This window comes from Ranitomeya variabilis, chromosome 8, assembly GCF_051348905.1.
Source record: "Ranitomeya variabilis isolate aRanVar5 chromosome 8, aRanVar5.hap1, whole genome shotgun sequence".
Classification (NCBI taxonomy): Eukaryota; Metazoa; Chordata; class Amphibia; order Anura; family Dendrobatidae; genus Ranitomeya; species Ranitomeya variabilis.
Window position 1 is genome coordinate 177,822,356 of NC_135239.1, and position 23,912 is coordinate 177,846,267.

At 44.4% G+C, this 23,912-nt stretch overlaps 1 protein-coding gene across 2 annotated transcripts in view; it reads left to right on the forward strand.

Moving 5' to 3' along the window:
- The window catches only part of TAMM41 (TAM41 mitochondrial translocator assembly and maintenance homolog), a 34,824-nt gene extending 11,251 nt beyond the window's left edge, over positions 1-23,573 (forward strand). For both annotated transcript variants that reach the window (XM_077276591.1, XM_077276592.1), the window contains exons 4-9: positions 221-313; positions 2,832-2,982; positions 4,822-4,967; positions 8,561-8,726; positions 16,695-16,757; positions 23,439-23,573. In XM_077276591.1, coding sequence (XP_077132706.1) covers positions 221-313; positions 2,832-2,982; positions 4,822-4,967; positions 8,561-8,726; positions 16,695-16,757; positions 23,439-23,506 — 687 coding nt within the window. In that variant the 3' untranslated portion in view covers positions 23,507-23,573. The remainder of the gene's footprint in view (positions 1-220; positions 314-2,831; positions 2,983-4,821; positions 4,968-8,560; positions 8,727-16,694; positions 16,758-23,438) is intronic.
- The last annotated feature ends 339 nt before the right edge of the window (positions 23,574-23,912 follow it).

Sequence of the window (23,912 nt, forward strand, 5' to 3'; positions counted from 1 at the left end):
GTCATTTTTTTGTTCCTCTAGAATGTGAAGCAGAATTATTAAACAAATTTGCCGCACTAATGGATTACTGTGGATTATGGCCCTTACTTGTTATCAGTGGGATGGGACTAATTGTCCAGCACAGTACGGATTTTCCGAATTTTATTTCCCATTTGTGAAGACGTGATCCATCCACTCTGCCATTATATAATATAATTGTTCTGACACCTCTCTCTGCCAGGTAATAAAGTACGGGATTGTCAGCACCGATACTCTGGTTGAAGATTTGCTGCATTGGAGAACGCTGTACATTGCCGGCCGCTTACACAAGCCCGTAAGTTACCACTGACCGCTACACCATGAAATAAAAGCAGCAGTTTTATATAGAGTTCATTGGAGTAAAATATGGCTGTTTAACACCTCTAGTATTTAAGGGGGTTTCTTCTTTTGGAAAAGTTGCCCCTCAAACGTTCCCTGTAATGTAAAATAAGAAAAGAGATAGTAGTCACCCTTCTCGAGTCCAGCACCTGCTCCTCACTGCTGCTTCGGTCTGTGTTTTGGGTTCAGCAGTGACATCACAACTACAGCGCATATCACCGCTGCTGGCAGTCGCTGAGCTTACCGGCTCATGTCATCCACATCGGCTGAGCTCAGTGATTGGCTGCAGCTATAGTCGTGGCGCCAGTGCTGCAGAAAACTGAGCAGCGGTGGGGAGTCAACACTGGATTCGGGGAGGATGACTACTGTCTGGAGGAAAACCCCTTTAAACTGCTGTTTGTGCAAACGTAGCAGAAAGAAATCCGTATGTGTCTTGTATGTTGTTTTTCGGCAGATTTCACCCCTGTACTATAAAAGAGCAAGAATTTGCACCATTTTCTGCAACCTGATGAGCACATATCAGATGTGATGCCAATTCAGCATTAGAAATCCATGTCAGATTATAGGACAAGCACAATACACGGGCGATGGCAAAATAGAAAATCACACACTAGGTCTATAGGGAATACAAAATTTAATGGAGGACGTGCCAAAAAAAAAAGGCAAAGGTGTAACAATCTGGTATATTAACTGCATGATCAAGGAATCAGAAGGGAGCCTTCATAGCTGGGGAGCGATCGTGCCTCAGGACTTGTCACATTTCAGGAACCACCCCACTCTTTTTTTTTTTTTTTTTTTCTCAGGATGTTCTTGACCATGTTTTTGACATTATAGTGGGTGGGCAAAGATTTTGCTATTTTTTTTTTTTTTTTCTTTAATCTCCCTTTCATCTCTAAACTCCTGGAACGCTTGGTCCATTCACGTCTAATCCGCTATCTCTCAGATCACTCTTTTCTTGGTCCTTTACAATCTGTTTTCTGCCCATTACACTCTACTGGAACCGCCCTCTCTAAAGTCTCTAATGATCTACTAACAGCTAAATCTAATGGTCCCTGTTCCCTGCTGATTCTCCTGGAACTCTCTGCCGCATTTGACACTGTGGATCCAGCTCCTCCTCACTATGCTCCGCTATATAGGCCTCAAGGACACCGTTCTCTCCTGGTTCTCCTCCTACCTCTCTGCCTGTGCTCCTTCACTGTATCTTTTCCTGGCTCGTCTCCTCTTCCCCTTACTGTCAGGGTTCCTTAAGGATCAGTCCTAGGCCCCCTCCTCTTCTCCTTATATACCACCCTTAATGGACAAACCATCTACCTCTACTCCTGACATCACGCCTGCATTACTACAAAATACCAGTCATTGTCTTTCCGCTGTCTCTAACATCATGTCCTCCCTCGATATAAAACTGAATCTGTCCAGAACTGAACTCGGTTTTCCTCCATCCACTAAGCTACCTATGCCCCATTTTGCCATTTCCATGGGTGGTTCCACCATTACTAACCAGCAAAATGCTCGCAGTCTTGGTGTCATATTTGATTCCCTTCACCCCCCACATCCGATCTCTCGCTCATGTTATCTACACCTCAAAAACATCTCTAAAATTCAACCTTTCCTTACCTTTGACTTGAAAAAAATCTTACTGTTTCCCTTATTCATTCTAGTATGGACTATTGTAATTCTCTACTAATCGGTCTCCTCTTACTAAACTTTCCACTCTACACTCCGTCCTGAAGGCAGAAGCCAGGATCATATTCCTTTCCAACCCCTACACCGATGCCTCTACCCTGATCCAGTCATTGCACTGGTTACCCATCCGATATATAGTTCAATATAAACTCATCATTCTCACCCATAAAGCTCTCCACGGTTCAGCACCACCCTACATCTCCTCAATCGTCTGTCTACCACCCTACCCATGCCCTCCATTCTGCTAAAGATTCTGCGCTGTGTTTTTCTATAATGTCTTTTATTACCGTGAACTGACAGTTCTTGCGTTCTCCACTAGATGGCAGCACGTTACTTTTCCATTGTTGGTTGCTTTAGCACATTTATTACGGTTAGTGATCGGCTTTACATCTTCATTCTTATTAGCTCAATTATTCTATCTACATAGCAGCGGTCGCCTCAGGGATGAACGTGTCAACTGACGGCTCCAGCATGGAATCGGATATAAATGTGTCTCCCTGGTGTAAAATCTTAATATTAAATCAGAGGTTATATAAGCCTTTATACATGTCATTTATTTATATATGTGTATATATATATTTATATATGTGTATATATATATATATATATATATATATATATATATATATATATATATATATATATATATATATATATATATATATATATATATATATATATATATATATATACGAATTACCCCTGCATTTATTTTATGTGTTATACACAGTGGTGATTGGTTGTCGGGGCATTCATCCAGTGCAAAATAAAATAAAAAAAAAGTTTTACAGGTGAAAATTCTGGTGCAAAAAGAGAACGGGAGGCTCCAGACGGCGCTGACCGCCAACGTGAAGAGCGCTGTCATTGCTTCATTCCTCATGTTACCCGAAAGCTTTTCTGAAGAAGATCTCTACCTGCAGATCGCTGGACTCTCATATTCTGGTGAGCCCTTCTTATATGGTGGGATACAGGTGGGGATCCGACCCGTGAGAAAGCCGCCGCTTGCCACAATGGGTCACACTTGTCCCCGTTTGGATGAAACATAGTGCGCACGTTTCATCACTGCTCCATTCATTTTCTTTGGGGCTGTCATAAACCTTTTGTGGTTGTTATTTTTTATATGTATGTTTTCATTTTTTATTGATCAGATCTGCTAAAAAATACTTCTCCTGTTAATTTTGAATTTTTCATTAACTTTGCTGTTCAAGTGTTCAGATTTTGGAACTTTTTTTTCTCCTTTTTTTAGATTTTGAAAAACTGTACAAAAAAAAGCTTCATGGGGAAAAAAAAGCTTCAAAACCTGTGCAAAAAAAAAGAAGAAAAAAAACACTTGAGGAAGGGAAATAATAATTTGTGAATGTGCAGTGACATTTTAAAGGATTTGAATGAGTCAACTAAGAATTCATCAGTGATTTTTTTGAGGAGCTCCTCTTTACAGATATATGACCACAAGAAAGTATATCTCTCCTTTTTAGGTGGTCTGTGATAATAAATCAGCTGAGATGAGATGGATAAGCGTTACAAGTAGTGATGAGCGAACGTGCTCGAATAAGGTGTTATCTGAGCATGCTCGGGTGCTAACTAACTCTCTTCAGTGTGCTCCAATAATATGTTTGATTTCCCGCGGCTGCATGTCTCATGGCTGTTCGACAGCCGCAACACATGCAGGGATTGCCAGTTTGCTCAACAGCCGCAACACATGCAGGATTTTCCTAACAGCCGTGAGAACTCAAACATATTTTTTAAGCTTGCTGAAGATACTTTATTTGCATGTGAGCATGCTCAGATAACACCTTATTCAAGCACGTTCGCTCATCACTAGTTACAAACTCTCTGTCATAACGAGCTTACTGATGGATTCTTAGTTGACTCATCCAGCAACAAAATTGCTAAATTTTTATTGATCATTAACCCACTCCCTTTATACCCTTCCCAAAGGTATCCATATCCTTTATAGGTGATCTCCCATATTGAAAGGCCAGAATTGCTGTGTTAAAGTTGTTGCACCTCACCCAAAAAAAGTATAGTAAAAAAAAAAAAAAAAAAAAGTGATCAAAAATTTCCACCCAAACCCAACATTGGCACTGTTAAAAACTAAAAAACAGCAACACACACAAAAAGAACTCACACCGCTCCAAAAATTAAACAAAAGTTACAGGTCTCAGAAAATGGCAGCACAAACTTATTTTTTTTAAGTTCTGATTTAATTTTTTACCCCAAAAATAGGTGCAAAAAGAGATTTGTTTGTTCATTTCATACTGGGCTTTTTGCTTTGCTGTTTTTTTTTTTTTTTTTTTCAAAAAGCATGAAGAGTTCAGAATTATTATTATTTATTGTTATAGCGCCATTTATTCCATGGCGCTTTACATGTGAGGAGGGGTATCCATGAGTTTTGTTTTTTTTTGTTTTGTTTTTTTTACTTAGAGTTGGAGAAATGCTCTGAAAAAAGACTGTGTGAACACCTCCTAATTCAGTGATGGGCAGACTGTGGGATTTGCCTTTCTTTCACGAGAACATAAAAAAAAGATTCAATTAAGGAAGAAAAATAAACTTTAATAAACTTAAATAAAAAAAAATGCTGTCATGATTTTATTTTTTAATTACTGATTTACGTTTGCCGCAATTAATTTTGTTTTCTTATTTCCATTTGGAATGAGAGCAGCACTGATTGTTCCTAGCGATGGTCCCACGTTTTGCACATACATTTATTACGAAGGTAAAAAAAAAAGTAGATTGACTTTAACCCTCTTTTTTCTTATTCCTCTTCTTCCTTATCTTTAGGCGACTTCAGGATGGTAATCGGTGAAGATAAAGCAAAAGTGACAAATATTGTCAGGCCAAACCTCGGCCATTTCCAGAAGCTGTACAGTAACATCTTACTGGAGTGTCCTCAGGCCGTGTATAAGCAATCACAGGGCAAAATAGAGGTAAAAGGGACCAGGGTGTTTGCCACATTGTGAAAGTAACATCTGCTTCATTATTATTGATATTGGTGAATGTTCAATATCTACGGTTCTCTAATATATTCTTATTTTAACTTCCTTCATACACCTTGGTGTAACTGTGCATCACAACCGTGGGTGAGCCCGCTTTACACCGGTCACATGCCTCCTGTTTGTAACAACAGCGACCAGCTGACAGTTTAAATGCCGCTGTCAATTACTGACGGCGCCATTTACCGCATTTTTCGGACTATAAGATGCACCGGACCATAAGACGCACCCCAAATTTTGAGGTGGAAAATAGCAGAAAAAAAGATTTTTATAAGATGAGGGGTCCGTCTTATTGTCCGAATTTAAGGTATTTTGCCTGAAGGCTGGCTTTGGTAGAGCGGGGTCACAGGAGGCATGGTCCCTTCCTCAGGAAGCCTGTGGTGGCAGAAGTTGTGCAATGCTGCAGTCCCAGGGTATCCCAGCGGTGCAATGCTGCGGGTCTGGTTTCGGCAGTGAGGCAGAGCAGGTAGCAAGTAGCAGGCCCTGGAGTCATTTACCAGACACTGCAGCATCTTCACATTATTACTTGCTCAGGATGTCGGCGGCAGAAATGTGGCGATGCCGCAGCCCGGTGTCCACGGCGAGCAAAGCAGAGTGCATCACTGGTTTCTCGGTGGCTATCTTCCTGAGGCCGCGTGTGAGCAGATTGAGATCTCGGCGGCCCTTGGCTTTAGGAAAATGGCAGCCGAGATCTCAATCTGCGTACGTGCGGCCTTCGGCGGCCATTTTTCTGAAGCAGAGGGCCGTCGAGAACTCAAGCCCACAGCCTCAGGAAAATGAAACGCCAAGGTCTCAATCCGCGCATGCACCGTCTCCGGCGACCCACGGCTTCAGGAAGATGGCCGCAGGGAAACTACAACAATGCACTCTGTACCGCCAACACCGAGCATCAGCATTGTTACACCTCTGCCACCGCCAGTACCCCGAGGATGGCATGCTGCTACACCACTGCTGCAACCCCCCTGGTAAGCCTGCGTTCGGACTATAAGGCGCACTTCCCATTTTCCTTGCAATTTTTTGGGGGAACAAGTGTGTCTTATAGTGAGAAAAATACGGTAAATATCCAGAAAATACTGTACACATCAAACAGCTCCTGCGTGAGCTAATATTATTTTTCAGAAGGGGTAAAGAAACGCCATTAAATTGTTTTAACATAATGCATAGAAATGTAAAAACGACTTCTTTTTAAACTTCTTTTAAGCGCTTCAGGTTTCCAAAGCCACCAAGCGGCTCTAATAAATGACCTGACCATTCTCCAGGTGGCTTCTGCTTGGATGCCGTTCCCTATTTTTATACCGCTGTCTGAGATTAACTTTAGAAAGAGCCTAGATCGGAGCAAGGTCCTGTGTCCATTCCGTACACCCACACCAGATGTAGACCGTACACCCACACCCCTAGTTATCACCGCTTACCAAATGGAGGAAATGTGCCCCCTATCACATTAAAGGGAACCTGTCATTGGATTCATGCTGCCCGAACCTCTGGCCACCTGGTTGCAGACGTGTGTTTTTTTTTTACTCTGAAACAAATGCCGCGTCTTTTTAGGCTATGTGCACACGATGCGGATTTAGTGCGGATCCGCAGCAGATTTTTCTGCCAGAAAGGCTGCAGATCCGCACTGTGATTTACAGTTTAATGTAAATCAATGGGAAAAAAAAAGCTGTGTGGAAACGCTGCGGATTTAAAAGACGTGCATGTCACTTCTTTTGTGCGGATCTGCAGCGTTTCTGCACCCTTCCATTATAGAAATCCGCAGTGGTAAAAACCGCGCAGAAAATCCGCACAAAATCCACATAAAAAACGCACAAAATCCGCTGCAAATCTGCACCTGCGGTTTCTGCCAGGAGATGTGGATTTTGTGCAGAAAATTCTGCACCCCATTCTGCAACGTGTGCACATAGCCTTAGAGTAAACTTGCCAGCCTAGGACTGCGTAACTTCAGTAACCAGATCTCCGGCAGTCTCTCCCTGCCCCAATCCCTCTGAATGTACGCACACAGGCAGAGACCTGTCTGTCAACTGGAGAGGGAAAAACCTGCCGGGGCACCAGCATCAGATCAGAGTAGTCATCCAAGACATAGTCGCCAACCAGCTTTTCGAAGTATGTTTACTCTGAAACACAGCATCTTTGCAGAGAAAACCATACCTAGCAGCAATCACACAGCCAGACTGATTAATTGGCCCATGACTCTGTCAGCATGAATGTGATGACCAGTTTTCTTTAAAGGGACACTGTCACCTGAATTTGGAGGGAACAATCTTTAGCTATAGGGGCGGGGTTTTCGGGTGTTTGATTCACCCTTTCCTTACCCGCTGGCTGCATGCTGGCTGCAATATGGGATTGAAGTTCACTCTCTGTCCTCCATAGTACACGCCTGCGCAAGGCAAGATTGCCTTGTGCAGGCATGTACTACGGAGGACAGAGAATGAACTTCAGTCCAATATTGCAGCCAGCATGCAGCCAGCGGGTAAGGAAAGGGTGAATCAAACACCTGAAAACCCCGCCCCTATGGCTAAAGATTGTTCCCTCCAAATTCAGGTGACAGTGTCCCTTTAAAGGAGTTGTTGGGACTTTAACACTGATGGCCTCTGTTTAGGCTAGGTCATCAGTGTCTGGTGGAGGTGCGACACCATGCACCTCCGCCGATCAGCTGTTTCTGGTTTCGACAGTGGTGGGAGCGGCACAGCTCTGTTGACGGAATGATAGTCATGTACTGCGCGCGTACACCCCCTATTGATTAGACACCGGAAACAGCTGATTGGCGGGAGTGCCGGGTGTCGCATCCCCACCGATCAGAACTTGATTACCTATCCTAACGACAACCCCTTTAAGGGAGACAGTTGAGTTTTTTTCCTTATAAGAAGATGAACAGTTACTCATATAATTGGGACATTAGTTGACTCAGTGTCCTGAATGTTTGACATCCGCGGATGTGATATTTGGACTAGGGGCCCACGGATGTGATATTGTGATTAGGGGCCCTTGGATGTGATATTGGGACTAGGGGCTCGCGTACGGGTATTGGGACAAGGGGCCCTTGGATGTGATATTGGGACTAGGGGCCCGTGGACATGTATGGGGACAAGGGTCCCTTGGATGTGATATTGGGACTAGGGGCCCACGGATGTGATATTGAGACTAGGGGCCCGTGGACATGTATGGGGACAAGGGTCCCTTGGATGTGATATTGGGACTAGGGGCCCACGGATGTGATATTGAGACTAGGGGCCCGTGGACATGTATGGGGACAAGGGTCCCTTGGATGTGATATTGGGACTAGGGGCCCACGGATGTGATATTGGGACTAGGGGCCCACGGATGTGATATTGGGACTAGGGGCCCGCAGATGTGTGTAGCTCATACTCTAGGAGTTCTCGTGGTTCATACATGGAGCATAGGTGACAGACATCATGTGATCGGATACATAATACATTACATTTGATTACACACTTCTCACTTTGTTAGAATCGCCAGTGACAATCCAGTGTTCAGTGCATGGTGAAATCCTCTCGTCCTTTTCTCTGTAGGTGGATAAGAGCCCAGAGGGTCAGTTTCTGCAGCTGATGAGTTTGCCAAAGCATTTACAGCAGAATATAACGGTTCTTATGGACCAGCCGGGAAGGAATAGAGATGTGGAAGAGGTGTTACTGCAAGTAGCCCAGGACCCGGACTGTGGGCATGTGGTCCAGCAAGGTGAGGGCTTCCTGGTGACTGGCGATCCTGCTGCTCTGCCACTAATGGGCTGTATACACACTTTGCTCAACAGTACCCTGCTTCTGTACTGATTGACTTCTTAAAGGGGTCGTCCACTACTCGGACAGCTCCTTTTTAAATGCTTTATTCCCTAGTTTTAAATGAAGGCAAACCGGTACACACCTATAGCATTGGTGCCATTTCCGCTATGTTGGCGCGTGTGCTCGCGTGACATTGTAGCGCCAAGTGAGCGCTGCAGCCAATCAGCATCCACTAATGGGCTGCTTCACTTACACTTCCTGTAGACCAAACTCTGACGTCCAAGTGTGAGCTGCAGGCCATTGATGGTCACTGACTGGCAGCAGTGCTCCAGTGGCACAACAGTATGAAGCGAGCACCAGGAGACTTGACGCCGCTGGAACAGGGTCCGTGCAGGAAAGATCTGGAATTTTATATATATTTTTTGTTTCATTTTACATGTGAGAATATAGTATTTACTAAGGGCTTGTCTCCTGTATCATATTACTATGGTGTGTTGCAGCTGTCAAACAGCCATGAGACATGCAGCCGCGAGGACGTGAACATATTATTATTCAAGCACTCCGAAGATGCTCGATTAGCACCCGAGCATGCTCAGATAACACCTTATCCCAGCACGCTCGCTGATCACTATTATGTAATGCTTTCTACAATACAGGAGCGATTTTACTTGATCTATCAGATTACCCGATATCTTATTATTAAGGATAACCATATAATATTATGCTTTATTTGGGGAAGCACATATGTTAAATGCTGATAATGCCACAGACTTGCTGAGGTTTTCACCCAATGCTAAAAGCTAAATTTGGAGATAATCAAAAATATTCACACCACCCTGACCTGGTCTCAGGTGCTGGCACCCTGGGTGGTGACGTCTAGGACGCCGGCATTCGAGTACTGGCAGAGGAGGTTCGCTGTTATGACCCCAATGGCGAGGGTCTCAGAGAAACAAGTAAGTCTGCGACGTACAAAAATCCAGCTCATAGGGCAGTGGTAACTGGGTTGACCATATATCTACTCCTAACGCCAACACTAGCAGTAGCCGGGGAACATGCCTACGTTGGTCGCTAGATGTCTCGCGCCAGCCGGAGGACTAACTACCCCTAGAAGAGGAAAACAAAGACCTCTCTTGCCTCCAGAGAATAGACCCCAAAAGTAGGATAGTAGCCCCCCACAAATAATAACGGTGAGGTAAGAGGAAATGACAAACACAGAGATGAACTAGGTTTTAGCAAAGAGAGGCCCACTTACTAATAGCAGAATGTAGTAAGATAACTTATATGGTCAACAAAAACCCTATCAAAATCCACGCTGGAGATTCAAGAACCCCCGAACCGTCTAACGGCCCGGGGGGAGAACACCAGCCACCCTAGAGCTTCCAGCAAGGTCAGGAAACAGATTATATACAAGCTGGACTAAAATGCAAACCAAAACAAATAGCAAAAAGCAAGGAAGCAGACTTAGCTTAATCAAGCAGGAACCAGGATCAGTAGACAAGAGCACTACAGATTAGCTCTGATATCAACGTTGCCAGGCATTGAACTGAAGGTCCAGGGAGCTTATATAGCAACACCCCAGACCTAACGACCCAGGTGAGCATACAAGGGATGAATGACATACCCAGAGTCAAATCACTAGTAGCCACTAGAGGGAGCCAAAAGGTAAATTCACAACAGTACCCCCCCCCTTAGTGAGGGGTCACCGAACCCTCATCAAGACCACCAGGGCGATCAGGATGAGCGGCGTGAAAGGCACGAACTAAATCGGCTGCATGCACATCAGAGGCGACCACCCAGGAATTATCCTCCTGACCATAGCCCTTCCACTTGACCAGGTACTGAAGCCTCCGCCTGGAGAGACGAGAATCCAAGATCTTCTCCACCACGTACTCCAACTCGCCCTCAACCAACACCGGAGCAGGAGGCTCAGCAGAAGGAACCACAGGCACAACGTACCGCCGCAACAAGGACCTATGAAATATGTTGTGGATGGCAAACGACACCGGAAGATCCAGGCGAAAGGATACAGGATTAATGATTTCCAATATCTTGTAAGGACCAATGAAGCGAGGCTTAAATTTGGGAGAGGAGACCTTCATAGGAACAAATCGAGAAGACAGCCATACCAAATCCCCAACGCGAAGTCGGGGACCCACACCGCGGCGGCGGTTGGCAAAACGCTGAGCCTTCTCCTGTGACAACTTCAAGTTGTCCACCACATGCCCCCAGATCCGCTGCAACCTATCCACCACGGAATCCACCCCAGGACAGTCAGAAGGCTCCACATGTCCCGAGGAAAAACGAGGATGGAAACCAGAGTTGCAGAAAAATGGCGAAACCAAGGTGGCGGAACTAGCCCGATTATTAAGGGCAAATTCAGCCAACGGCAAGAAGGTCACCCAATCATCCTGATCAGAAGAGACAAAACACCTCAAATAAGCCTCCAGAGTCTGATTAGTTCGCTCCGTTTGTCCGTTAGTCTGGGGATGGAAAGCGGATGAAAACGACAACTCAATGCCCATCCTACCACAAAAGGATCGCCAGAACCTGGAAACAAACTGGGATCCTCTGTCCGACACAATATTCTCAGGAATGCCGTGCAAACGAACCACGTTCTGGAAGAACACAGGAACCAGATCAGAAGAGGAGGGCAGTTTAGGCAAAGGAACCAAATGGACCATCTTGGAGAAGCGATCACATATCACCCAGATGACAGACATGCCCTGAGACACCGGAAGATCAGAAATGAAATCCATAGAGATGTGTGTCCAAGGTCTCTTCGGGACAGGCAAGGGCAAGAGCAACCCGCTGGCACGAGAGCAGCAAGGCTTAGCTCGAGCACAAGTACCACAGGACTGTACAAATGACCGCACATCCCTTGACAAGGAAGGCCACCAAAAGGACCTAGCCACCAGATCTCTGGTGCCAAAAATTCCCGGGTGCCCTGCCAACACCGAGGAATGAACCTCGGAAATGACTCTGCTGGTCCATCTAGCAGGCACAAACAATCTGTCAGGTGGACAAGAGTCAGGCCTACCAGCCTGAAATCTCTGCAACACACGTCGCAGATCTGGAGAAATAGCAGACACGATAACTCCTTCCTTAAGAATACCCACAGGTTCAGCGACTCCAGGAGCATCAGGCACAAAGCTCCTAGACAGAGCATCGGCCTTCACATTCTTAGAACCTGGTAAATACGAGACCACAAAGTCAAAACGGGAGAAAAACAATGACCAGCGGGCCTGTCTAGGATTCAGGCGTTTAGCAGACTCGAGATACATCAGATTTTTGTGATCAGTCAAGACCACCAACACGATGCTTAGCACCCTCGAGCCAATGACGCCACTCCTCAAATGCCCACTTCATGGCCAACAACTCCCGATTGCCCACATCATAATTTCGCTCTGCCGGTGAAAACTTCCTAGAGAAAAAGGCACAAGGTCTCATAGTAGAGCAACCAGGGCCTCTCTGCGACAAAACGGCCCCTGCCCCAATCTCCGAAGCATCCACCTCAACCTGAAAGGGAAGTGAGATGTCAGGCTGACACAAAACTGGCGTCGAAGTAAACCGGCGTTTTAACTCCTGGAAAGCCTCCACGGCAGCAGGAGCCCAGTTAGCTACATCAGAACCTTTCTTGGTCATATCCGTCAGCGGTTTAACAACGCTAGAGAAATTTGCGATAAAACGACGGTAGAAGTTAGCGAAGCCCAAGAACTTCTGAAGACTCTTAACTGACGAGGGTTGAGTCCAATCATGAATAGCTCGGACCTTGACTGGATCCATCTCCACAGCAGAAGGGGAAAAAATGAACCCCAAAAAGGGAACCTTCTGTACACCAAAGAGACACTTTGAGCCTTTTACAAACAAAGAATTTTCACGCAGAATCTCAAAAACCATCCTGACCTGCTCCACATGCGAGTCCCAATCATCAGAAAAAACCAGAATATCATCCAGATAAATGATCAAAAATTTATCCAGATACTTCCGGAAAATGTCATGCATAAAGGACTGAAAAACTGAAGGTGCATTAGAGAGACCGAATGGCATCACCAAGTACTCAAAATGACCTTCGGGCGTATTGAATGCGGTTTTCCATTCATCGCCCTGCCTAATGCGCACAAGGTTGTACGCACCACGAAGGTCTATCTTGGTGAACCACTTGGCACCTTTAATCCGGGCAAACAAATCTGACAACAACGGCAAAGGATACTGAAATTTGACAGTGATCTTATTTAAAAGCCGATAGTCAATACAAGGCCTCAAAGATCCGTCCTTTTTGGCCACAAAAAAGAATCCCGCACCAAGAGGGGAAGAAGAAGGACGGATATGCCCCTTCTCAAGAGACTCCTTGATATATGAACGCATCGCGGTATGTTCAGGTACCGACAGATTAAACAGTCTCCCCTTAGGAAACTTACTGCCAGGAATCAAATCTATTGCACAGTCACATTCCCTATGAGGAGGCAGTGCACTGGACTTAGACTCGCTGAAGACATCCTGATAATCAGACAAATACGCCGGAACTTCCGAAGGCGTAGAAGTAGCAATAGACAAGGGCAGGGAATCTCCATGAATTCCATGGCAGCCCCAACTTGACACTGACATAGCCTTCCAGTCCAAGACTGGATTATGGGTCTGTAACCATGGCAAACCCAAAACAACCAAATCATGCATTTTATGCAGAACAAGAAAACGTATTACCTCCCGATGTTCGGGAGTCATGCACATGGTAACCTGTGTCCAAAACTGCGGTTTATTTTTTGCCAATGGCGTAGAATCAATACCCCTAAGAGGGATAGGATTTTCCAATGGCTCAAGAACAAATCCGCAGCGCTTGGCAAATGACAGATCCATAAGGCTCAGGGCAGCACCTGAGTCCACAAACGCCATGACAGGATACGATGACTGAGCAAATCAAAGTTACAGATAGAATAAATTTAGGTTGCAAATTACCAATGGCGACCGGACTAACAACCTTAGTAAGACGTTTAGAGCATGCTGAGATAACATGTGTAGAATCACCACAGTAGTAACACAAGCCATTCTGGCGTCTATGAATTTTCCGCTCATTTCTAGTCAGGATTCTATCACATTGCATTAAGTCAGGTGCCTGTTCAGATAACACCATGAGGGAATTAGCGGTTTTGCGCTCCCGCAACCGCCGGTCGATTTGAATAGCCAGGGCCATAGAATCATTCAGACCTGTGGGAATGGGAAAACCCACCATCACATTCTTAATGGCTTCAGAAAGGCCATTTCTAAAATTAGCAGCCAATGCACACTCGTTCCACTGGGTCAGCACGGACCATTTCCGAAATTTTTGGCAATACACTTCAGCCTCGTCCTGGCCCTGAGACATAGCCAGCAAGGCCTTTTCTGCCTGAATCTCAAGATTGGGTTCCTCATAAAGCAAACCGAGCGCCAGAAAAAACGCATCAATGTCAGCCAATGCCGGATCTCCTGGCGCCAGCGAGAAGGCCCAATCCTGAGGGTCGCCCCGTAAAAAAGAAATAACAATTTTTACTTGCTGAGCGGAGTCTCCAGATGAACAGGGTTTCAGGGACAAAAACAATTTACAATTATTCCTGAAATTTCTAAATTTAAATCGGTCTCCGGAAAACGGTTCAGGAATCGGTATCTTAGGTTCTGACATAGGACTTCTGATAACATAATCTTGTATGCCGTGCACACGAGCAGCAAGCTGGTCCACACTTGTAATCAAGGTCTGGACATTCATGTCTGCAGCAAACACAAGCCACTCAAAGGTAAAGGGGAAAAGAAAAAAAAGAGAGAGAGAAAAAAAAAACTCAGAACTTTCTTTCTTATAATTCCGCTTCTGCAATGCATTTAACATTTAATACTGGCCTGGCAAACTTATGACCCCAATGGCGAGGGTCTCAGAGAAACAAGTAAGTCTGCGACGTACAAAAACCCAGCTCATAGGGCAGTGGTAACTGGGTTGACCATATATCTACTCCTAACGCCAACACTAGCAGTAGCCGGGGAACATGCCTACGTTGGTCGCTAGATGTCTCGCGCCAGCCGGAGGACTAACTACCCCTAGAAGAGGAAAACAAAGACCTCTCTTGCCTCCAGAGAATAGACCCCAAAAGTAGGATAGTAGCCCCCCACAAATAATAACGGTGAGGTAAGAGGAAATGACAAACACAGAGATGAACTAGGTTTTAGCAAAGAGAGGCCCACTTACTAATAGCAGAATGTAGTAAGATAACTTATATGGTCAACAAAAACCCTATCAAAATCCACGCTGGAGATTCAAGAACCCCCGAACCGTCTAACGGCCCGGGGGGAGAACACCAGCCACCCTAGAGCTTCCAGCAAGGTCAGGAAACAGATTATATACAAGCTGGACTAAAATGCAAACCAAAACAAATAGCAAAAAGCAAGGAAGCAGACTTAGCTTAATCAAGCAGGAACCAGGATCAGTAGACAAGAGCACTACAGATTAGCTCTGATATCAACGTTGCCAGGCATTGAACTGAAGGTCTAGGGAGCTTATATAGCAACACCCCTGACCTAACGACCCAGGTGAGCATACAAGGGATGAATGACATACCCAGAGTCAAATCACTAGTAGCCACTAGAGGGAGCCAAAAGGTAAATTCACAACAGTTCGCACTGTCGAGATCCGGCTCTCACGGATTACCAAAGTGGACGATAGACCAGTGTAGCGCCATCTTTTTGCTCTAAGTGAATACTCGGTTTGCATATAAATTTTTGAGCAATGCGCCTTTTTTATTTTTTTTTTTTTTGTTTTTACAAGTTGGCCTTTCTCAGAAAAGCTTTTTAAAGAACACTTCCCCTCATGTCTAACTAATATAACCCTCATCTGATTGTTAGCTAGCCTCCCCTAAAATTTTTAGAGTCCCCCATTGTATGAGATCCCTTACATTTTTATATCTGCTGCTGCTGGTTGTAAATCTGCTCTTCCATCATGTCTACGACAGAAGAATAGGCCAGCCTCCTTCTCTGTCCTAGGGGCATTCATTTCATCAGTCCATTCTATAAAGCCCCTTCCTCTTGACAAGACTTTCAGAGCTGTCTTTTGTTCGCCCCGGGGGCCCATACTTTCCCAACCTGAAATATTGACAGAAGAGGGGCCCAGCGTGCTGAATGATCCCACAGGTCACAGTGTGAAGCTAAACTAGCCCTCGACTATATGCTCTTCCACGTTAGTGAAGCCGACAGTACAGTCCATAAGTAATACCCAAACGGTAAGTCTTCGGAATGAGCGCTGAGAGTTTAAAGGGCTTCTCCGATGTCAAGAAGTCATCCCCTTTCTTCTGGATCTGTGATAGCTTACTGATCAATTGGGGGTTCGATCACTAGGACCTGCACCCATTGGCAAAACTGTATTTTCCATCACCACGATCGATCATACACCTGACCGCCTCTCCATTCATTCCTATGGGGCTGCCAGAACAAGCCAAGGGCGTCACTATAGGGATGAATGAATGGAAGAAGTGGCGGTCGGGCATGGGCACTGGCGCTCCATTTTAACAGGGATGAAAGTTCCCCGTTCTGCCGATTGGTGGTGGTCCCAGCAGACGGAGCCCCACCGATCAATAAGTTATCGCTTATCCTTTGAATAGGTGATAACTTATCTCCAGCAGACTCCTTTTTAAAGTGGTATTCACACATTTATGGCATTTGCATAAGCCAGGTGTAGAGAATGGAGGTCCAGTGAACCATAATTGCCCATTCCGGCACTTAGTCCTCCTTGTCTGCTCCTCGTCGGTCCAGGTCCCACTTATTCTGGGCTGTAAATGCTAAAGATGGGAGTGCCCCTTTCAGAATGTTATTTCTAGGGAATTTTAGTAACTAGTATTGTGACCGTGCCTTCCCTTTACTGTCACCCATTGCTCCGGGGATGACGCAGTAACGTCTGCTTTCCATCTCTCCACAGCTATATCTGGCATAGTGAAATCTTCCAGTTTGAGTCAAAGCGCTAAAGGAATAGTCACGGCTGGTAAGAGCTCCGTAACGAGTCCTCCGCACGTCACAAACTATTCTATACCTGAAGCAGGATCATATAGGAAGTTTAGTAACTCATTATGGAGATGAAGGGAAAAAATGCAATTCTGATTTTACCGGTCTACATTTTATACTATCCAGATGCTGCACAAATTACATTAAAGGGCTATTCCTGTCTCCAAGATCCTATCCCAATATGTAGTAGGTTTAATAACAAGAATATTAGCAAATACCTGCAAATAAAAATGTAGTATAGTTCTTCAGATTCACTGTTGCTTACCTCATGTGCAGGGCATGGCAGTATCTTAAGTATCTATGGTTACGACCACTCATAGAGAGACGGTTAGTTGCCAGTGGTTGTAACCATGGATACCTAAGCTACTGCAACGCCCTGCACATGGGGTAAGCAACATAGGTTATCAGCAGAACTATACTACATTGGAGGTATTTGCTAATTTTATTATTATTACACCCACTACATATTGGGATAGGAGAATGGAATACCCCTTTAACTTTATTTTGCGGGTTAGCACTATTACAGTGTACCAAATTTCTATTGTTGTCAAAATAACCCAGCCAGGTGGTTTTGGGAGCGATAAGCTGACTGAAGAGCGGTTTCCCTCTGCCGTTCTCCTTCAGTGCTGTGTTTGCTGTTGACCAAGGCATCGGGGGGGTTAAGCGGCCGGGATCAGAGCTAGCTCCAGTATTTTACAGTCAGCAGATGGGGCAGGCACAGCTCATGTGCCCGTGCTATACATGTACGTCACGATGCATTATCAGGATGTACAAGAACAGCAATGTTTTAAGGAGTTGATATTGATAACCTATGCTCAGGATTGGTTAGGTATCAAATCAGTGAGGGTCTGACTCTCTGCAGTGACACCGATCAGCTGATCGAAGGAGCCTTAGCTCAACGGAAGTGACACAGCGCCACACATTGTTTAGAGGTCACAAATGGTACTACAAGCTCTCCCATCCATTTACATGATAGAGAGCTTTCAGTACCATCCATGGCCACTATATCACAAGCAACGGAGCGGAGCCTCTTCCACAGCTCTGTGGCTCCTTCAATTTGCCCTGGAGTAGCCGGACCCCCAATGATCTTATATTGATAACCTAAATTTCAAGGAATCCCCCAAACCCCTAACTTGGGGGCATGAAACAAAAGTTGTCCCGCTTCTGTTTCCCTGTAGCTGTGGCTTCTGAAGGGAGCGGGCGGGTAAGGCTGGTAAGAGGCCTCTCCCTGGTTAATACGCAGGTTAATAGCACTATGAAATTTATAATTGACTAAATCAACTCATACACTAAGGCTGCTCTCACGCATCAGTTTTTTGCCATCAGTCATAATGCGTCGAATTGTGAAAAAAAAAAATAACGGATCCTGCAAAAGTTGCCGCCAGATCCGTTTTTTCCTCATACTTGTATTAGCGACGGATGGTCTCACGTTTCATCAGTTTTTCTCCGGATCTGTCGAATTGTTTATCCGGCGGCCGGAGAAAACTGACATAGTAACATTTTTTTTGTGTCCGTCGAAAAAACGGACAGATCCGTCGCCGTCCGTCGTTTGCTAGAATGGAAGCCTATGGTGTCGGATCCGTTAAATCACGGAATCCGGCGCTCGGATTCTGTTTTTTTTAACTGAACGTGCTCTAATTTTTTTAGGATCCAATTAGCTGTATCAGCTAGTCCGATTCTTCTAGAAAACTGAACCTTCGCATCAGGTTTTTCATAATCTGCGACGGATCCGTTTTTTTCACAATTCGACGGATTGTGACTGATGGCAAAAAACTGATGTGTGAAAGCAGCCTAAGCAATGTGACAACACCTGACTGCCTGTGGATTGGGCGCATCTTTGAGGGGGTTTTTGAGATTCAGAAAATCCCTCTTCACCAGCTGCAGTTTGTTTTAAAAAAAATAAATAAAAGTGTGCTTTACTAACCCTCTCCAGGTCCAGCTCAGTCATCACTTCTGCACCCTGTGTCTCTTATTGTCTGCAGGGCTGACATTACATCGACAGAGCTACTGACAACTGAGCTCAACGTCTATGCCCGAGTTGATGACACAAGCCACTAAGCTCCGTTTTTGGCTGCAGCGCTCTCGATGTGATGTAAGAGCTGCAGACAAAAATGGACACCGAGAGCAGCGGTGAAAATTCAGCAGTGGACCTGTGGAGAAGGATTAAAGCACAGTTTTGTTCATTTTTAAAACAAACTGCAGGCAGTCAAGAAAGGTTTTCTGAATACGAAAACCCTTTTCATAAAAGAGCCCTGCCACATTTCTTTTAGAAAACACTCATATTTCCTATAACAATCTGAAAGCATCTTTGCTTAGAACATTGCATTGTGCCGCTCCTGTTATTCCTACTGGAAATGTATAGAAAAGTTTCAAAAACCTATTTTAACATGTCTGTGTCATAGCCTTGGAGGGGACTGGCTCTTATTATATAACAAAATGCCTGAAGTCTTAGGAGACAGTGAAGAGACAGTTTCCCCAAAGCTTCCTGAAGGGTTTAGACTGTCTCTTTACTTAACCCTCGAGGAGGCTTTGGGGAAACTATTTCAGCTTTACACTACAATTTTTTTTTTGTAGTAAAGGTCTCTAAGTTGAGTAAAAATGTTCCCAGGACCCTGGTCCAGCTGTCTAGTTGGCTGCCCATGGCCAGTTGAGCAGAGTCCTGTGAATCTCCTACTACCTGTGGCTTCCTGAGCGTGATCGCCAGTATTGCTCTTTGCACCAGATCTACCAGTCAGAAGAAGCACTGGGAATGCTGGCTGGTAGGTGAAGGTTTGTAGGGTTCTGGTCCGGTGGCTGTGGACCAGGATAAAGCAAATCAACTCCACTCTAGTTGGCCCTAAGTTGCATACGTCGTATAGTGCTTGGTGTCTAGGAATATCCTCCAGGGACAAGGGCCTTATCAACGTGTGACACCGCTGCAGCCAATCACTGAGCTCAGTGGCCGTCTATCTCGGCACAGCCATTGGGATCATTGATTGGCTGCAGCGGTGATATAAGCTGCTGACGTGATGTAATCGCTGCAGCCAAAACCCTGAGACCGCAGCAGCAGATGACGGCACTGGACCCAGGGAAGGCGAGTACCTGCTATTTTGCAGAGTGTCTGGATCACTTTCCTGAATGCGGCCATCCCCTTTAAGAACATGAAAAGTATTATTACATTTGGAAAAGTTTTACCCTTCCCCTAAAATCTGGAAATGTCAGCAGTGATGGGCTTTACTAATTACATGGATTTTTTCTTTGTGCATTTTACTGCAGACAAAGGTCTCTGTCTACTGAAAGTAATGAGTCATAAAATCATCCACTGCGGGGAATAGTAAATGAAGGACAATGTGCTGCTTATTTTATGGTCATATCTTACAAGAACTAAAGTCACCCTTCCTCCCTGTAGGAACATTGGCTGGCTCATTTTTCATGTGCAGTTTGCAGGGCGATCACGTGCCACGGTGAGACGCGTGGTTCTTATTTAGAAACTGCACAACCGCCTCATACGCCCCACATTCCTCTCTGCCTGACTGACAGCTCAATGACCTCAATACACAGCTGTCAGGTCAGCAGCAGAAGGTGGGGCCGCGTCACAGAGCCCGGGAGGCAGACACTTGGGAAGTGCTTCGACCACGCCTGGAGCACTTAAGCCACACTTACTGAAACTATTGCAGTTATAATGTACAGTATATGTAAGGGAGCAACAGATTAGATCAGTAAATGTATGGATGGCAACATCATTCAGAGATCAACATGACCTTATACAGTAGCATGTAAAAGTTTGTGCACCCCTGGTCAAAATTACTGTTATTGTGAATAGTTAAGCCAGTTGAAGATGAAATCTCTAAACGGGCTAAAGTGAAAGATCACATATTTCTTTTATATTATAGGCACACAAAATAAGTACATATAGATAGAGATCTATCCATCTATTATTTATCTATCTATTATCTATCTATACAGTATCTATATTTATCTATCATATCTATCCTATCTATCTATCTATCTATTTATCATCTATCTTTTTTTGCCTAAAATACAAAGGACATGTGTCATCTGTAACTTTAAGCGTTTTCGAGATCATTTCATCTTAAACTTGATTAACTGTTCACAATCACAGTAATTTTGGCCGGGGGTGCACATACTTTTACATGCCACTGTAAACCGTTTGGGGAAGTCATTCTGACTGATTCCCCTTCAGCCTAGTATTTTTCTTGCAGATTTCCATTGTAGCTAATCTGTAATGTGTAGGCCCCATTTCCATTTAGGGTACCGTCTCACAGTGGCACTTTGGTCGCTACAACGGCACGATCTGTGACGTTCCAGCGATATAGTTACGATATCGCTGTGTCTGACACGCTACTGCGATCAGGGACCCCGCTGAGAATCGTACGTCGTAGCAGATCGTTTGAAACTTTATTTCGTCGTCAAGTGTCCCGCTGTGGGGGCATGATCGCAGCGTGTAACAAAGGTGTGCACGATATTCCCAATGTCCCGTATGACTTCTACATCGCAACTACGTCATGAAATTATCGCTCCAGCGCCGTGCATTGCAAAGTGTGACCGCAGTCTACGACGCTGGAGCGATAATCAAGCGACGCTGCAACGTCACGGATATTGCCGTCGGAGCGATCAAAGTGCCACTGTGTGACAGTACCCTTAGTCTGCCCCATAAATCATTTGGCTGAAGAAAAATTCATAAATTATGCAAATAATTTTTATTTTTGCCAATTACACACATTTTTATTGTTGAGGTGTAATGGGTGGAGAACAAATACAAAATGGCAAAAGAAAAAAGTTGCATCATTAGTGTTTACAGAGGAGTGCGATGTTTTGCTCTGTGGGGACTTTGGGTAGATGCCAGTTGAGTTCTCAGACACAATTTAGTTGAGAAGTGAAGACAATGGTGCGAGTCTTCTGTCTGCTGCGAATAGTCATTAAACATGCCCCAGGACATCTCCAGACTGTGACTGATCTGTGCCGATTGGCAGTGGACAAAGAGATACTTTTACGACGATTGGGACAAATCTTTGTTTTGTTACGGTCGTGTTAATCAGAATATCTTTATTTAGTAGTTGCATAATAAGGATAATAAATGTTGTCTGGACTCCGTTTGCAATGTGTGATCACACCCTACGGCTGGCCGTACAGTTTAGATGGCTAAACCATCATTCGGCCGATTCCTCCCCACTTATCACCCCCCATACACAGGAACTCTCCGGTCTGGCAGAAGCTCCAGTGTTCTGTAGAAGAGAACCGCCAACAAACTCCTACGGCAGCGACTTACATCAACTCCATACAAAAGAATCGACGGCTGTTGAAATTCCAACTGTCCGATCCTTCTGTTCCCCAACATTATCTGCCGGGGTGGGGGAGTCAGGAGGTCACTACAAAGTTTGCTCATCCCACCAAAAAAGTGGGTTTCTCTACCTTTTTATCAAATGTGTATGGGGACCATAAGGCAACGTGCACACGTTCAGTATTTGCTCAGTATTTGTAAGCCAAAATAAGGAGTGGAGCAAAAACAGGAAAAGTATAATAGAAACAGATCACCACTTCTGTATTTATCACCCATTCCTGATTTTGGCTTACAAATACTCTTGGAAAATACTGACCAAATACTCAACGTGGCCGAAGAATGTCTCTTCCTGACCAGTGAATCCGACAAGGTTTTCAAGTGGAAACCGCTTCAGGAACCTTGGTGGTTTTTGTTTTATTTATTTATTTATTTTTGTATTTTCAGCCATTTCCTAAGTCCTTTTTCAATGTTTTTGTCTGCTAGTGTTTCTTTAGTTTTTTTTTTCTTTGAGTGTCTTTAGCATATTTTTTACCAGCATTTTCTGGACTTTTTTCATTACTTCAAAACAATGCAGAAACCGCTGGCTGTTTTTCGAGAAAAAAACGTCATCCCATTGACTTGCATTATAAAATACAGAGTGTTTATAGAGCGGAAAATGCCTGAAGAATGGTCAGGTCAAACCTGAAGCGGTTAAGTCTCTCAAAAGCCCGAACAAGTCACATGTACGCAGAAATGCATATGTTCATTCTTTCGGGTGTTTAGCACTTTTTCTTCCAGGATTTGAAGCGGACCCGCTTGAAAAAAAAATTGTCTTGAGCACGTACACTTAATGGCAGAATTTATTATTTTTTAGGCTATGGTCACACGACCATTGTCTTCCCATTTGACAAAACTGTCCGATTATGCCAATTCGACACTGATCAGAGTGGGATCCATTTTTCTCAGATGTGGAGAATGAAAAAAAAAATAGTTTGTCCATTCTGTGAAAATCGAACTCCACTCAGATGTCATTTGAGTACGGTCCAGTTTGTTTCACGGACCCATAGACTTGAATGAGCAAAGTCCACAATTCAAGACCTTCTATTAGTCCGTGGCTGCTAGACCAGAGCCCTGTGAACCTTTTCCTGCCCGCTGGCGTCCCCAGCGCCTCTTCTGACTACATCTTGTGCCGCAACGGTGACGTCACCTCGGGCCTAGAAGATGTGGTTCTGTTCCAACATGATCTCCGGTCAAGGGTCCAATGAATGTTTTTGCTCTGCTTCACCATAACCCTGCTAATATTGTCATCCCATGTTATTTTTCTGAATAGATTACAGTCATTGTGAACAGTTGCCGTTAATTCTGTTTTTTTTTTTTTTTTTTTTTTTTTACTATTTTTAGGAGTAAAGAAAACCGTTTCCTATAGTGCAAAGAAGCTCTACAAAATGATACGGAGTCTGCGCCAGTAATATTATTATTTGTTGTATTTCATTATTTATATATTTGGCTTTATATCTATTAAATAATAAGAAAAAAAACCCAAAACATTGGAACCTGATGCCGATTTTATTTATCACATTCAGATAATTCAGTTTTCTATTATGGCGCTTTGTGTCCAGTTACCAGATTAGACCCTTTAAACACTCACCGCCAAAATATTTTTTTATTTTCTATGTATGTGATTCTGTTCTAGTGGTAATTCTTGTAAGGTTATGTGCACACGTTGAGGATTTGCAGCTGATTTTCCTGGAAGAAAAAAAAAGTGTTGGCAAGAAAATCGCTGCCCAATATGCGCGTGTTTTTGATGCATCTTTTTATTGAGGTTTTTTTTCCCCCCCATTTATTTGAATAGTTGAAAGAATTGACATGCTGCAG